The following is a 16,834-nucleotide window of genomic DNA, read 5'->3' on the forward strand; positions in this document are numbered from 1 at the left end:
GTATACAGCGGTAAAAGGAACCGGTATTTTGTATCGAAGCAATACCGGCTAAATGCTTACTTTTTTATTTATAATTTTTAAAGGATATTAAACAATATTGTCAGAAAATCTAAAAACGCTGAGAAAAGCAAAAACACCCGTTAGAACTGACTTCTCTGACGGATCACTGATTGCTCTCGCTGTTACTGTATCACCACTAAGGCAGCCAAGAGAACATATTTTTTTTGGCTTTTCTTCATGCTTATCCTGACTTAAGATGCATCATGCAGCACAAGCTCGGATGTTTTTTTATACTATGCCAGGGGCACAGCTCCACTCAACTGGTAATTCTCCGTACTTGCATGGTACCATGTGCACGAACGCGGCTCGGACAACGTGCCGTGTTTTGAATCCATGTACCAACGTAGGAATAGCATGTTGAAGGTGCGGAGCATTTTACGTGGCACCAAACGTGCCACTAGTAGCAGCATAACGGAAGATGCCTGGTAGACATGTTCACCGTAGTAGAGATACCCCGTGAGAAGTAACGCTTCGACAGTAATACAGTGTTTGCCATTGTACGAGATGTAGGCGATGTCGTCGCAGTCTCGGAACAGTTTCTTGAATGGCCCCCCAATGCAGTTCCTTTCGAAGGATGTAAGATTGTCTAGTGGCGCTGATGGTTCGCCGTGTTTAAATTCGATTTCCTTAAATTCATTGTACTTTGAACTATGAGCCGAGTAGACAACAATTTTCACTTTTGGAGTCATTTTTTTTTGAAGATATGTGATATGATTAAAGAGAAATTACCGAGCACCACTGAAAGCACAGCGATGACGGAAAGCATACCAACTTTAAAGAGGATACACGAATCATTCAGCCCACAGTACTTTGCTCCTCGCGTGGACGTCTTTCGCAAAATTTCAGAGTTTTTCGTGATAATTGACTCGAGTGGCGTCATTTGAGCTGATAGTAGAATGAAGCCGATAGTCATCGTAGTAACCAGCTGCATGGCTTCCCATGTTAGTCGAAAATATCGATCTAGCTGCTGGTCACCCGAACGGGCTTTCAGGAGGTTGATAAACGAGTAGGAAAAGGCGAAAAAACAGCACGTCAGATTCGCTATGGGACTCTCCAGTCAAAGTACCCGTCGCCAATCCGAGCATGTACAGATCCGAGTAAAATACGAGGTGGTAGATGATTTGAGCCAGGTATACAATTTGCATCCTTCCATTCTGACAGCGATAGGCCCAGATTTGAGTGAGTAATACGGAACGTTTGTGTGACATCACTTGGTAGAGACTGACGACGCCCATGAGCAAGATCTGACCCACCACCAGGCCTGGTAATAAATTGATAGCGACGGTATCAGCGTAGCGACTACGGAAGGAATTCACATTCATACCGTTGCGATCCGGACGATCTTCCGAAAAGTGAGTTAAAGTGGTTGTGAATACACACGTCACCGGTACTACAGAGCGGGATATCGTCCGGAGAATGAACCATTAACCCGTACGATTCCCAATGATTCGACACCTCGCATGTATCTTCAATGAAAATACCGGTTGTGTTTACCTCACGCACTCTACAGCCACCAAAGTAGGCTCGAAGTAGAGGCTGTACAACGCTAATCGCTGGGTACTTTGTACTACCGGCAGGCACGACACGAGAGACGTGAGGTAAGCTGCTGGTGAAACTGTACGGGAACAGCGTGAAGCTATCGGGAACTACACCCAAAAGATCCTCTCCATTCGTTCTCAACGAGAGCTTGGAGCCGACTAGACTGTCGTCTACGGTGACCACAGGACGGCATTCCGTATAATCCGGAAAGATACTGATGTCTAACGCCGAGAGTTTGCCGAAATTTGAGTCTCCCGCTCGCGTTGGGATCTGGAAAAGGCGTGTGAGCGAGAGCATGCTCCACCTTGTATCACACCCATCTGTACGCCCGACGGAGAGCTCGAGTTCTCGCACCATTTGTGGTGCTACACTGAAACCGAGTGTGTTGATTACGTCCAGTATTTGCTGAGCTGATCCGGTGACGACGTTGTGAGTGGCTCCCCAATCGTTGGTACCACTTTGACAGATCCCACCGTTATCATCCAGAGATTGTCCCAGTGTGAGAGCCTCGGGGCTTAATGAACTGAAGTCGTAGAGATTTTCTGTCGGTCCGAGAGCAACGAAGGCGTTGAGCACCGGAGAACTCACGAATGCGCTTCTGTTGAAGCGCGAATACTTGAGTAGCACAATTTTGCATGGACCCATACACCCCGTGCATCCTCCAGCCATAGTCATGTCATTTTCGGTAAATGCGAAGAAACTTTTGTCGGCCTTGGTGAGAACGGAGCTGCCAGAGAAATAGTCTGTCACCGTGAACAGTAGCAACAGCGCGATCGGTCCAAAGACAATGCGTCCTGCGACCGCTAGGCTGGCGACGGACGAAGAAGCTTTTTCCATGTTTGAGCCTTTCGAGCAGCTTCTTGACTCCTGTATTCAGTCGCCCAGTCCGTCATGGAGCGCAGACACGTGTAAACTAAAGCAGAAATGAAGTCACACACCCAGTCACTTTTCTCCGTCCGTGGCTTTATTTAGCGTCCGGTTGTCGTTGGATTATTTTTGCAGTAAACATTGAACCTTATATGTATTTTCGACGTGGAAAGCGAGGCGTAAGAGAATCGTGTGCATAGCTACTTTGCTCAAAGACGCTTCGCCCTGTTTTCTTTCTTTTTTAAATTTCCGGGTCGTTCTCTCAATTTTACCCAGGAGTGTACCATCCAGTGGATAATCCAGCGATATTGTATCCCTTTGTCATACATGTAAAAGTGCTGTATCATTCACGTGTTCACATAAAACAATCTTAAACAAAGTCGTCCGGTGCACGAAGAAGCTCTGAAATTTAAGAAGGAGCCTACCTGCAAATCTGGTCTCACTTTTAGATAAAAGACAAAGAATCTGTAAGACTCATAACACGGACAGATGGATCAGATTAAATAATTTCGTACAAGCTAAATAGCATCACTCATAGAATTGATAGCCACAGCTACGATTTGTAGAGAATGGCAATAAGGCCGTCGCTTGTAGAGACCTTTGTCACCCATATCTCGAGCTAGACAGGGTTGAGGGGTATGCTTTAACAGGAAGCTGCTCATCTGCAATGCAGCACGGTCATTCAAGCTGAGACCAGGCATATAGGAGACAAGAAGAACCACGTGCCAGTAAGCAGGGACGCGTGAGTTCAACGGGGGTTTTTAGCTGTTGATGGTGCGATGCATGTCCAACGGGTTTTCCTCCGCGTGCATGGCACGTTGCGTATGAGAGACTGCGCGGAGTAGAAAGGTTTAACGATGAATGCATTCTTGCTTTTGCTTTCCTGACAAACAAGTCAAGTTTCTCTGACTTACTACTTGTCCGCGAGACCATTACGCTGCAGTCTACTGCGTGAACTACCAGGTTATCTGCTAGGTTATGAGCCCAAAGGCTGGTTCGTGGACAACGTAATGAGTGAATATAAGGCTTCTACGACGAGCGATAATGCAAGTACGAAGAGTACGATAACTAGTGCGACTCCGACGACCCAACAGCAAACAGCGGTAGTATCGGTGAAGCAACCTACTGTTACGCTGGCTGATGCAAGTCGCGTTGGGGTACCAATGGCTGGAGTAGTGGGACAGGCTGGAGCGTCGCCAGGACTACTTGGTGTGCAGCAACCGGCGGTTCCTGTAGTTCAAAGGTCAAAACCATTTGGCAGCAGCAAGCCACCGAAGTTTAGCGATACCTTCGAGGTATACCAGATGAGTTTAAAGCTCTATCTTGAGCAGCGAGACTCATGGAGTGTGGTGACCGGTGAAGAAATGCGTCATGCATTTGATCCGGTGTTGCAGCGTCAATTTGATGATCGAAATCGACTGGCCATGGAGACTATAATCCGAGGCGTAAAAGGTGCTGATGCCCAAAAAGTGTGCATTTGCAGCACGGCGAAGGAGATGTGGGACACATTGACTGCGGAGAAAACCCAGCGAGACTTCTCGTATGCAGTGCATTTGAAGCGTGAGCTGTACACTCACTCGTACGCCCCGGGCCAAAAGATGGCGGAATACATCCAAGAGATGAACATGTTGCGGCAGCGTTTGCAGCACATGGGGCCCAGCTTCGTGATAGACGATACGTCGATGTCTCAGTTGATGCTGATGGGAGTGTGTGCAGTGCATCGCGAGATAGTGACCCAGTTCGACTTCTCATACCGACAAGGAAACCCACCATCGTTGCAGCAAGTGAAAAACGCACTGCTGTCGCGCGATGAGATGGAGAAGATGGCGGCTGACACGGCCGTGAACTGTGGTGCAAGCAATGGCGGCCCGCAGGTGGCAATGCATATGGGGAAGCCTAACGGGCAGCATTATTGGCCGAATGAAGGTCCAGGCCCCGGCCCTGGTCCTCGAGGGCAGATGCAGACCACCGGTGCAGGCAAACGACGTGCCATTCGCTGCTACCATTGTAAGAAAGTTGGACACATGCGGAAAGACTGTTGGCACTACAAAAACAAGCAAAGCAAGGCCCAAGCTGGCAAAGGCAAGGCCACCGAGACGAAGAAGCCGAGCAACAGCGGTGGAGGTAATTCCTCGGGTTTGGCCAGTAAGCCAGTGGGTTCTATGGGCTTCATGCGGTTCACTGCGGATGCTGGTCGTGAGGACGACAGCAGCAGTAGTAGTAGCAGTTCTGAAGGCGAACTTCCATTTGTGGGTATGGCAATTCAAGAAGGAAGACATGAGCTTAGTGGCGATTGGCTGCTGGACTCGGGAACGTCTTCGCATGTGTGCAACCAAAAAGAACAATTCACAAGCATGAAGAAATCCAAGGCTTCGTTCAAAGTATGGGACGGCGGCATCACGCGTAGTAAAAAGTGCGGTAAGGTGCTGCTGAACGCATTGAACGTGCTGAGTGGTGGTGAAACCACGCTGGAACTGGATAAAGTGGTGTTTTCACCCACTGGACCTGTGAATTTGCTCAGTCTTGGACTGATGGTAAACAAAGGCTGGGAGCTGTCAACCAGTGCGCCTGGAGTGCTACCGAAGAAGCAATTTTTGACTCGAAATGGAGTCTGTGTGGAGTTCATTTATCATGGGACTCACTACTGGTTAAACAATGGTAGCTTTGGCGATAACAGTGCTGTGATTATGGCGACTGTAAATGCGGATGACAGTCCGTTAATGAAGTGGCACGAACGTCTGGCTCACCTGAACGAGGCAGCTTTGAAGTTCATGGTGAAGAACGACGTGGTGAGAGGCTTGGACATTCCTGCCGAGCAGCTGAAGACCAAGTTAAAGTGTCTTAGCTGCATGTCGACAAAGCGAAAACGCATGTCGTATGGGGATGTCACCGAGAAAAGAACTGTTCAAAACTTTGAGCGGTTGACCTCAGATGTATGTGATATGGGGAAGTACGGACCAGGAATTGGTGCAATGCGGTACTTCCAGCTCATTCATGATGAGGGCTCGCGATACAAGTGGTGCTACCCGCTCGTACACAAGAGTGAAGCTTCTGGCAACACGCAACGGCTGATGACTGAGCTACTGGCTCAAGGCAAAAGGATAATAACGTTCACGAGTGACGGAGGGGGGGAATACGTAAACAGTGTGCTGACGGGGTTCCTAGAGAGCAAGGGAATCACCTTCGTCCCCACTCATCCGTACACACCGGAAGAAAATTGCTTAGTTGAAAAACTAAATGGTGTTCTCGTGAACAAGATGCGTGCTGTCATGCACGCGGCCAATTTGCCGATGATATTGTGGCCGGAGGTTTTGCGCTATGTGGTGGAGGTGGACAACCTGAGTCCGACAAAAGCTTTGCAAGGGTTAACCCCGACTGAAAAGCTGTCAGGATTAAAACCTGACGTTGCGCAACTAAAGGTGTGCGGCTGTGTGGGATACGTATTTGTTCCGAAGGAGACCAGGAAGAACAAGCTTTCAGCAAAGGCTGAACCGGGACTGTTTCTTGGTTTTGCAAGGATGGGTCATGGCTACCGACTGCTTCATCTGCGAAGTGGGAAAGTGATTGAAGCCCGCGACGTCAAGTTCCGCGAGGACGTGACGGTCGAGCGCACATACATTAACGCGCTGTTGAAGGGCCGACAGCACTATTTCCCGCAGATACCATTTGTTCCACTCCCAGTGGAGTACGTTGCTAACGAAGCCGTTCGGGCCGGAGCTCATGAAGCAGTAAGAGAGGCTGTTAATGAAACTGCACGGATAGATGATCAGCCGGTTGAGCAAGCGAACACCGAGCAGCATGACTTAGCAGCAGAGGCTGCAGGTTCGGTGGGAGCAGCAAGTGCATCGAATGACAGAGAGTCACAAGAGAACGATGATGTAGATGACAAAATGCCAACGGCGGATCAACTTCGACCTTGGTCGGAACGCAATCCGGACTTCCTAAATGGATCTCAACCGCGGCGCAGCTCGAAGCGCAAGCGTGGATGGCGACGATCAGAGCGTATCCGAAAAGAAAATGTGCGGTTGAAAGACTATGTGATGGCTTCCTGGAAGCACTAGAGACTTTCGCAGGGAAATCCTGCTTCTGTTGAAGAAGCTCTAGCGTCTCCACAACGTGAAAAGTTGGATCAAAGCGATGGAACTCGAGATGGAAGCACACAAAGTGAATGGTACCTGGAGACTGGTCGATAGACCCCAAAGGCTCGCACAACATTTTGAAAACCACGTGGGTGTTGAGAGCCAAGCTCAACGAAAAGGGGCTTGTGGACAGACTCAAGTCTCGTTTAGCAGTGAAAGGCTGCGGACAGAAGTACGGTGTTGATTACTTGGATACGTACTCTCCTGTCGTTCGAATTGAGACTGTGCGGATGTTATTGATCCTGGCATTTCTATTGGGTTATGAATGCTACCATGTTGACTTCGTTACGGCTTTCCTTAATGGTGTGCTGAAAGGAGTGAAAATATACATGGAGCAGCCCGCATACTTCAATGACGGAAGCGGTCGTGTATGTGAGTTGCTGAAAGGACTCTACGGCTTGAAACAAGCTTCGCGCTTATGGTACCAGACACTGCACGAGTACTTGGAGCAAATTGGCTTCAAGCAGTGCACATTTGACGTGGGTTTGTACCACCGGTGGCAGGGCGGCCGCGCTGTGTACGTTACAGTATATGTTGATGACTTGTTGATCGCTGGATCAAAGGAGGACATTGAGCATGTAATCGGTGAGCTGAGCGAAAAGTTCGCGTTGAAGAACCTCGGTCGTGTAAAGCACTTGTTGGCTATGGAAGTTAAGTATGTGCCGGGGGAGTTGCTCTGCATCTCGCAGACAGCATACATTGACCGAGTGCTCGAACGTTTTGGTATGAGTGGGGCGCGGTCTGCGGCTTCCCCGCAGATGCAGAACGAGAGGATGCCACCGATTGAGAAAAATCAGGACAAGACCAATGATCCAAAGTTTCCGTTCCGTGAGTTGGTGGGTGCTTTGCAGTATCTAGTGGCATGCACGCGGCCGGACTTGGCCAACGTAGTGCGTACGTTGTCTCGCTACAGCAGCTCCTACACAGAGGAGAATTACGAGTGTGCGAAGCGCGTACTGCGTTACCTACGGGCTACGCGAACCTACGGCTTAGTGTATAAACGTCAAGCGAACGTGCTGCCGCTGACAATTGATGCTTACTGCGATGCCGACCATGCCAACTGTCCGGATACGAGTCGATCTATTACAGGATACATTCTGCGGTTGAACGGATGCATGTTCATGTACAAGAGCAAGCAACAAAGCAAAGTGACCACGGACACGTGCAGCTCGGAGCTGCTTGCAGCAAGTATGTGCGTGGAAGACTTGATGTGGGCTCGTAAGTTGCTGAAAGAGATTCGGAGTGATAAGCTGCCGTGCTCTACGCTCTACATGGATAATCAAAGCACGCTCACTGTAGTAACAGAGCCTGGGAATTACCAGCGTATGAAGAGATTTGCCAAGACAAGTCGGAAAATCGCCGAGTTCGTGGAGAAAGAGAAAATCGCGGTGCAGTATATCTCGAGCGAAGAGAACATCGCAGACATCTTCACGAAGGCGTTGGGACCACAAAGATTCCAGGGTCTCCGCCAGAAGCTAAACGTTGAAAACGTTGAACAGGATGAGGCTCAGCATCAATGAGGTGGGAGTAACAGGAAGCTGCTCATCTGCAATGCAGCACGGTCATTCAAGCTGAGACCAGGCATATAGGAGACAAGAAGAACCACGTGCCAGTAAGCAGGGACGCGTGAGTTCAACGGGGGTTTTTAGCTGTTGATGGTGCGATGCATGTCCAACGGGTTTTCCTCCGCGTGCATGGCACGTTGCGTATGAGAGACTGCGCGGAGTAGAAAGGTTTAACGATGAATGCATTCTTGCTTTTGCTTTCCTGACAAACAAGTCAAGTTTCTCTGACTTACTACTTGTCCGCGAGACCATTACGCTGCAGTCTACTGCGTGAACTACCAGGTTATCTGCTATGCTTTACCGCGAATTATGGGTAAACAGTGGGCAGATACTGCGGCTGCAAAGCAGGCACAGGACATGCATTAAAGTGCCTAGGACTTACAGGACAGAGTATGCGAAGTACATCCGTATTAATATGTGCCAACACAAATACGGTACTACCGTTGTCTGCTCTGCCAGTGGCGGATAAATATATATTCCAGCTACTGTATTGACACTATTAATACGGCTTTGACAGAGCCTCTCTCGCAATAGAAATATATTAATTTGAGATTTAGCTTCAATTTCAGGATCGATTGAAAAGTGGCTATTTCAAAAGGAAGCATTTTGCCGCCCTTAAAGGAGGCAAAAATGCTTCCATTAAACATTGTAAAACCGTGTTTTGTGACATCCAGTCATATTTGCCGTTCTGCGTGGTTGAGGGAAAATTTGTGCAGCTACTGAAATAAAACCCAGGAACCTCACCAGTTTCTTCCCCAATTGATGCGAATTTACGGTTCATCTTTTGAAACGCAAGTGAAATCGCTGGATACACTTGTAATAAACAGGCTTCTCGTCCAAAAAACTACCAGATGTCGAAGCCAGCTCCAGCACACGGGTGGTATTCACCTGTTGGTTTGCTAGTAAAAACCGAAGTGAATAACATTGATGTAATCGTTCTTCCACTTGTCTTTCCTGTCCTTTGTGCACTACCTGCTCCAACCAACTGTCGCTACCAACCATGTAGGTGTTGTACTATATGGACCAATCACAGGACGGTTCACTACTGAACCGGTCCAACGGCCCGAACCGAGCATGAGCGGTGCACTGCTCAATCCCACTCACCGCTTACTGCACGGTGTCCACCTTCTCCTTGATACCGCTAGCGTTCCGCAGATACTTGAGCGGCTTGGTGCCAAGCCCCTTTGTGAGCATGTCCGCGAGTTGGTGCTTAGTGTCCACGTAGTCGATCTTGACCGTTCCGTTCGCTACACTTTCCCTCGTGAAGTGGTGCTTGATGTCGACATGCTTAGTTCTGGCATGATAGCCAGCGTTCAGGGCCAGTGCTATCGCCCCTTGGTTGTCTTCCCAGATCTGCGTAGCTTCTTCCTAGTCCTTTCCCATGTCCTTCAACATCGCGCGCGTCCAAAGTACTTCTTGGGTGCACAGGCTCAACGCCATGTACTCAGCTTCTGCAGAACTCAGCGCTACCGTTCTCTGAAACTTCGACTTGAAAACCACTGGGCCGTTCCCGATCATCACCATCACACCTGACACGGAACGCCTATCATCGATATTGCTCCCCCCGTCAGCGTCCGTGAAAGCCTCAACCGTGACCTCGCCCGATCCTCTGTTGTACACGATCCCAAGTGTGCGTGTCGTCTTCAAGTACCGAAGCACACGAATCGCAGCTCGCCAGTGCGGTAGACCAGGGTTCTCGAGGAATCGCGACAGCTGCGTCACCACGTAGGCAATATCCGGCCTAGTACACGTCGTAATGAACATCAGACATCCGATTAGGGAGCGGTACGGTCTTGCCTGCATCTCCGTACACTCCGTCTTCGTTCCTGGTGACTGCTCCTTCGACAACTTGAGATTGGACGCACAAGGGTTGTCGGTACCCTTAGCGTTTTGCTGCCCAAACCGTTCCGTTACGTCGTCGATGTATCGCGTCTGCTTGATCATCAGTGTTCCAGCGCTCTTGTCGTGGTCAATCTCCATCCCCAAGATAAACTTCGCGTCGCCAAGCTCTTTCATCTTGAAAGCGTTCTTGAGGGCCTCTTTGACTTCACAGATCTCATCGCGGGTCTTGGCAGCGATGATCATGTCGTCCACATAGAGACAAATATAGATGTAACCGCTCTTGGAATGCTTCACGTACACACACTGATCTGCACCGCAACTCTTGAAACCGTTCTTCATGAAGACTCTGTGAATAGTTTTGTTCCAGGCGCTCGCAGCCTGCTTCAGCCCATAGATTGCCTTGTTTAGCAAACATACGTGATCTTGGGCGTTCTTGATGCCGAACGGTACCTCCATGTAGACACGAACCTTCAGCTCACTGTTCAGCAACGCTGTGTCTGCATCCAACTGTTCCATCTCGTATGCGTCCGCAACACACACAGCCAAGACTACACGGATTGAGTTCATGTTCGCCAGAGGGGAGTACGTCTCGAAAAAGTCAACTCCGTACTTCTGCTTAAACCCCTTAGCCACCAACCGTGCCTTGTAACGAATCACTCGACCGTTCTCATCGCGCTTCTTGGCAAACACCCAGCGACAACCAATGGGACGGACCGTTTTTCGCGGTGCAAGTGTCCAAGTACCGTTCTTCTTGTGCGATAGAAGTTCCGCCTCCATCGCCTTCCGCCACTCCGCTGCTTCATTGCTTGCAACTGCTTCAGCGTACGAGTTCGGTGTGTCAGGTACACCGTTGATCCTTGCCGCATACGCCAACACTGCTTCTGCAAGTAGGCCACCTTCGTCTATTCTTGGACGCTTAGGTGCTGGTGGACCGTCACTTCCTTCCGACTTCCGTTCCTCATCAAGCTCCATACCGTCCTCCAAAAGAAACACTGGCTCTCGAGAACGCCTTGAGCGTTCTACTTCCGGACGGAATACTAAGCGATCCTCGTGGAACGGTTGCGGGTCATGGTACTCTGCCAGTTCCAGCCCAGTGGAGGTCTCACCTTCAAGTGGCAGTGATTGTTGTACACTGATATTCTGATCCGGTTCCACGTTGTCCATCTCGATATCCTGAACGGGTTCTTCGACATCTTCCATAGGTTCATCCACTACTGGACCCTCAACCGGATTTGGGGTCACTGCTACATCAGTGTCCTTGGTCACGTGAATGACCGTTCCTTGTCCCGAGCACGGTGTATCGTATATACCGTGAACTTCACGTTCGTCAAGCTTGACTGACCGTGCCACCGTGACCTTGGACGCTTCCAAGTCATAGACACGGTACCCCTTTGTGTTCTCTGCGTATCCGAGGAACACACACTTGAAACTCTTCGGATCAAGCTTTGCTCTCTTTGCGTTGTCGATGTGAGAGTACCCATGAGACCCGAACACACGCAAGTGTTCCATTCGTGGCTTCTCCTTATAGCCCACCTCCTACGGCGTCATGTTTGATCGCTCCGTGTTCACCGAACGGTTAATCAGGTACGCTGCGGTACTCACAGCCTCTGCCCACCATGTCGTCGACATACCCTTGTAGTGCAGCATGCTTCGTGCCTTTTCCATGATCGTACGGTTCATCCGTTCAGCCACACCGTTCTGCTGAGAGCTGTATGGCACAGTACGCTGATGCATGATACCGTTTCGAGCACATAGCTGCGTGACCTTCTTGCTCCCATACTCCGTTCCGTTGTCAGAGCGAAGACACTTGATCCGTTCCCCCCATTGATTCTCATAGAACGCTTTGAACTCGGCCAGCTTAGTGGTGACTTCGCTTTTGTTCTTCATGAAGTACACCACCACGAACCGTGAGAAATCATCCACAAATGTCAGCACATACCGTGCTCCACCTTTGGAGACCGTTCGCGTAGGCCCCATTACATCCGTGTGGACTAACTCCAGCACACGTGAGGTCTTGCTCGTTGACCGTGCCGGGAACGGTGTCACAGTGTGCTTCCCCTTCATGCATCCACCGCATAAAGTCTTAATGCCACGGTTCACGACTGGCATACCGTTCGTGGCAGACTGAGTCTTGGCCATACCGTTCTCGCTGGGATGCCCCATACGAGCGTGCCAAAGCTCCCACTGGTTGTCAACCCCGGCGTATTCCACGAACCGTGCTTCTTCTTGCTCACAGTCAAGCACGTACGCCTTGCCAACCTTCTTGCCCAGTGCCACAGCACTGTTCTTGCCCCAGATGACACACGAGGAACGCTGAAACTCCACACTTAAACCGCGCTCCGCAAGCTTCCCAACCGACAGCAACCGTCTGTCAAGTCCTGGAATGTACAGAACTTCCACCATCTTGATGCGCTTGCTATCCATACCGGTCAACTTGACCGTTCCTCTGCCTGCGACCTGCAACTTCTTCCCATCTGCAATTGCTACCTCGATGTCCGAGACCATTCCCTCATAGTCGAACAGATCTTCACGGTACGGTGTCATGTGTGAGGTCGCACCGCTATCGATTAGCCATCCAGCGAACCGTTCTTCGCCCACAGCAAATACCGCGTCATCCTCAGCACCGTTGCTCCCTCCCGGACAGTCCCGCTTCATGTGACCAACTCGATTACACTTGAAACACTTGCCCTTGAAGCTACCACCGCTCTTCCTTGGATTGTTCCCCTTTCGACCGTTACTTCGGCCGCCCTTGAACCGTCCACCGCTACCGCTCACAGGAAACGCTTTCTCCGTCGTCCCCTTCTTTTGCAACCGTTCGTGCTCCTTCAACAACTTCTCCTTGACCTCAATGAGCGTGATATCCTTAGCGTTCTCCATAATAGACGCAATCAGCTCATACTCCGTCGGAAGGCTGCTCAGCAGTACAACTAGCTGTCTTGAGTCGTCGACCGGATCTCCTAGTGCCTGGAGACCAACAACAAGCTCGTCGAAGCGTCAATGCTTGACATGTCGACGTTCTCATCTGACTCATGAGACGCGTGTCATTCGACGCGGTGTGCAGAGTGTACGGTAGTAGAACTCACGCAGAGTGTCAGCGTGCATTAGCAGTCATTCGCAGACGTATCTTCGTCTGTGTGCAGCTCGACTCTTGGCGATGATACCAGTGCTTAGCGTCGTTGATGAGCCACGCTTCAGTCACCTCCGCTTCCTTCTTGACGACTTGGACGTGCACCAGCAACCCCTTGCGCGCCAACGTCATGCGCATATTAAACTCCCAGTGGAAGTAGTTTCCACTACCCAGGAGGACTTTGGCTCGCTTGGACGTCATGGTAGAATGAAGGTGATGGGGCGTGCTTGGTAGAGTTCTTGTTGCGGCTGTTAATCTGTTGGTTTGCTGGTAAAAACCGAAGTGAATAAGATTGATGTTATCGTTCTTCTACTTGTCTTTCCTGTCCTTTGTGCACTACCTGCTCCAACCAACTGTCGCTACCAACCATGTAGGTGTTGTACTATATGGACCAATCACAGGACGGCTCACTACTGAACCGGTCCAACGGCCCGAACCGAGCATGAGCGGTGCACTGATCAGCATCACCACCCGTGCTCTCCATACAATACCTGAGTCACATAGCCACATCATTCTTTGATTATATCAATCATGCGGACAACTTTCTCGGATAATGAAGACAAACGACTTGTGATGCTTGCTCTTGAGTTCGAGATCCTAGGCTCACGTGTTGTTTGGGATGATATATCACGTAAAATGCCAGGCAGGCGCGCACCGAAGCCGCTTGAGATGCGTCTTCGCACGCTGAAACGCACGTACGGCAAGCAACCGGCGCGTTTTCCGCCGTGCTTCTTATCCACACATCGGCCTCATTCTAATGCAGCCCGAATTCGCCTACTCGTTCCAACTGAAGCAGAACGCGCGGTCCGTGACATCTCCAGCGATGTCTCCGCGGCTGATGTACGGCAACAGGCTGGAAAGCCAGAGAAGAATGCTGAGGAACTGCTACCTGCAACTGTATCAAGAATTATTCGCGCTGCTGGGCCTGTGAATAGTGGCGACATATTTCTAGACGTTGGTGCAGGAGTTGGAAACGTTGCCGCCCAGTTCGCTCTTCAGACGTTGGCGAGGCAGTGCTTGGACATTGAAAAGCGGGTGGAAATTGTACGTAGAGCATCGGAGTGCTTACGTTCTCACGCTTCACGTTTGATACTACTTCACAAAGTGCAAGTGTTACATGGCGACGTTTGGACACTCCCATTTCTACGTGTTCACCGTTTCAAGAAGCCTCGATCATTTACTAAACAATTTTCTGTTCGAAGAGACAGGGAAGGTTGTGGTATTGGAGCAGCTCAGCGATATGAGAAGAGCTCGGCTGATTATTTCTACATCGCCGTATTGCCCCCGCCATCGCGTGTCCTGCCGAAGCATGTTGTGTTTGAATTGGGAGCGTTAGGAGATCTTGAGCGGGTGGGCTAGCTGGAAAGCAGCTCTGGTGCCCATATATGTGTACCGCCAAACTGAGAGCTAACTGGTGCCCTTGTGGCGTTCTACATCGGGGTGGCGCGGCTGGTGCTGGTCTTCCTCGCGGTTCTCGTCTTCTTGCTGGTATTAGGGTGTCCGACGTTCTGGTGGTCCAGCTGTTCCCGTGGGGCTGGTGGGGCTGTTAGTGTTGGCTGTTCACCTGCGGTGCGTCGGCGGGTGGAGCGGACTGGTCTGTTGGGCCTAGTGTCCTTCGTGATGTGGCTCGCTGTTGCTACCATCGTAGAATTCCCACTCCTTGGTGGAGCTGGCTGGCCAAGTTGTGCCCGACATCATGCTGACGCTGGCTGTTTTCGTGGTGTTCCCCGTCGTGGTGACTGTGCTCCTGTATTTGCCGCCGTGGTGCTGACTGTGCTCGTGGTATACGCCGTCGTGGTACCTCCTGTGCTCGTGGTTTTCTCCGTCCTGATGGTGCGATCATGTAGGTCGCTGTCGTGGTGCTAGCCGTCCTCGTGACGTTCGCGTGCTCGAAAAAGTTCTTCACCGAAGATGTATACTTAAAACAAGAAAAATGCACCTTTAAGTAAAAAATTGGAATATGGGTATGCACGTGAGCAAGAAGATTGGCTTACATCACTATCGTTCTGGCCACCGGGTTATAACCTGGTGCGCTACGACCTGTTTCAGCAGAGGCTGCACGACCGCTTTGCTGGTGCTGCTTTTACAGTTTGGCGAGACTAGATGATCTTCGAATATTGCCGTTAGCTGAGAATAAGCCTTGGGGCAAGTAGTACCGATGGTACTTGTCCCAGCATGACCACGTCCTCTGCGGGCATGTCCAAATCGTTTCCATGTAAGATTGTACCACCCGGCAAAGACAAACACAATGCGTTAGGCGATAGTCGGTCACCTCCGTGGGGAACCTGAGCTCTTATCGGCATACGATGCATTACCGTTGTTTTCTTCCCTCTCCTGCAAATGTTTGCTTTGAAGCCACCGATTCACACATCTTTTGCGGGCTCCTCGGGCTTGCCATGGCGATGCCGGGGTTCACTGTTGGGGTAGTTGTGTCTCGCTGTGAGGTACCATTCACAACACTGCTTCCAAAAGCCATTGAGCCATCACTAGGAACTTCTCGTCACTTTCCAGATATAAGCTCAGATACCAGCTCAGTTAGGAACGTTCGATGGGGTCATGGTCTCTAGTCGTATCAACCGCCAACCACCGCGTCAAATACGCGTTGGCACGTGCCATGTCTACAAGCACAAGTGCCAGCTTCTTGTGCCAGCGCTTATACGAGTGCCCATCAGCCAACGGAAATGTGGCTCAAAATTGATTTAACCGGTCGCCTCCCTGCATGTGCCGGCTGTACTGTAGGATGCACTTAGGAGCAGAAAATTCTTGTAGCTCACTGCCAACGCGCCGTGTAACAACGGCAGTTGAGGATGCGCCAGCATTTGTCACAATCGTCACGATGTTTCCATCACACCAAGACGCAGCCAGCATTTGATGTTCAATTGCGACAGCCTGCTGATTATCACCACGGGTCGATTCTTTCTTCTGCAGCACAATGTGCTTCGGGAAGTGGTTGCTCCCACCACAAGCGGTGCCTCGTCCATACAAGCCTTTCAACCGAAGATCGAGCAGCAGCTGAACGCTTGTGAAGTAATTATCCTTTTTGATAACTCGCTAAGAAGAGAAGTAAGGTCTCACCACTTCAAGAGCGTGTCTTCGTACTTGTTAAACTGCATCGAGCTCTACTCGAAGCGCCTGGATCTCATCTCCGTTCACAACATGCGCTAACCTATTAGAAATATCGCTGTTGGTGCAGTATGGTCGATAGTTTAAAGCTACCCGAGTAGTTGCACGTCAGACCACATACATGCGAAAGTGGTACTTGTCACCTGGTATTTGTGGGTTGAAGACGATTAGATGCCGTCCGTGGCGTGACCGACACGCAATGCTTGCTTCGTCTAGAGCGAGTTCACGCCCAGGTATAATGTTTCGACCACCAGTACACTTCAGTAAATTCAGCAATAGTCGGATTCGTGCAGCAGAATCGCGCTGCACTGCATCACCCGGGTCTGCGCGAAAACAGAGGCATGTCGAATCAACTTGAATCGGTGGAGACTCATCATACTGTCTAGAAGGTCGAAGAACCACCAAATATGGCGTCTTCCAGCTGTGACCCCCAGTAATTTGCGTATTCCCCTTTGTCAGTCAAGGTTATATAAAACGTGATGCCAAGGAAAATCATAAGCTCATCCATGCTGAAAGGTTTCGTGAATCTGACATCCTTAGCTGCAGCATACTGATTGGTCTCTAGTTCGACT

The 16,834-nt window shown here is 50.3% G+C and overlaps 2 protein-coding genes across 2 annotated transcripts; one reads left to right on the forward strand and one right to left on the reverse strand.

The window, feature by feature from the left end:
- Positions 1 to 293: 293 nt before the first annotated feature.
- PITG_09683 (uncharacterized protein) lies at positions 294 to 2,268 on the reverse strand (the record flags this gene model as incomplete). The annotated part of the gene is made up of 4 exons (XM_002903247.1): positions 294 to 646; positions 790 to 1,109; positions 1,150 to 1,402; positions 1,446 to 2,268. The coding sequence occupies 4 exons, from the start codon at positions 2,266 to 2,268 to the stop codon at positions 294 to 296; spliced, it is 1,749 nt and encodes a 582-aa protein (XP_002903293.1).
- An 11,628-nt stretch (positions 2,269 to 13,896) lies between these two features.
- PITG_09684 (uncharacterized protein) lies at positions 13,897 to 14,532 on the forward strand (the record flags this gene model as incomplete). Its single annotated transcript, XM_002903248.1, has 1 exon — positions 13,897 to 14,532. One exon carries the CDS (start codon positions 13,897 to 13,899, stop codon positions 14,068 to 14,070), a length of 174 nt encoding a protein of 57 aa, XP_002903294.1.
- Positions 14,533 to 16,834: the final 2,302 nt, after the last annotated feature.

The sequence above is a fragment of the Phytophthora infestans genome, genomic scaffold (genome assembly GCF_000142945.1).
Source record: "Phytophthora infestans T30-4 supercont1.15 genomic scaffold, whole genome shotgun sequence".
NCBI classification, from domain to species: Eukaryota; Oomycota; class Peronosporomycetes; order Peronosporales; family Peronosporaceae; genus Phytophthora; species Phytophthora infestans.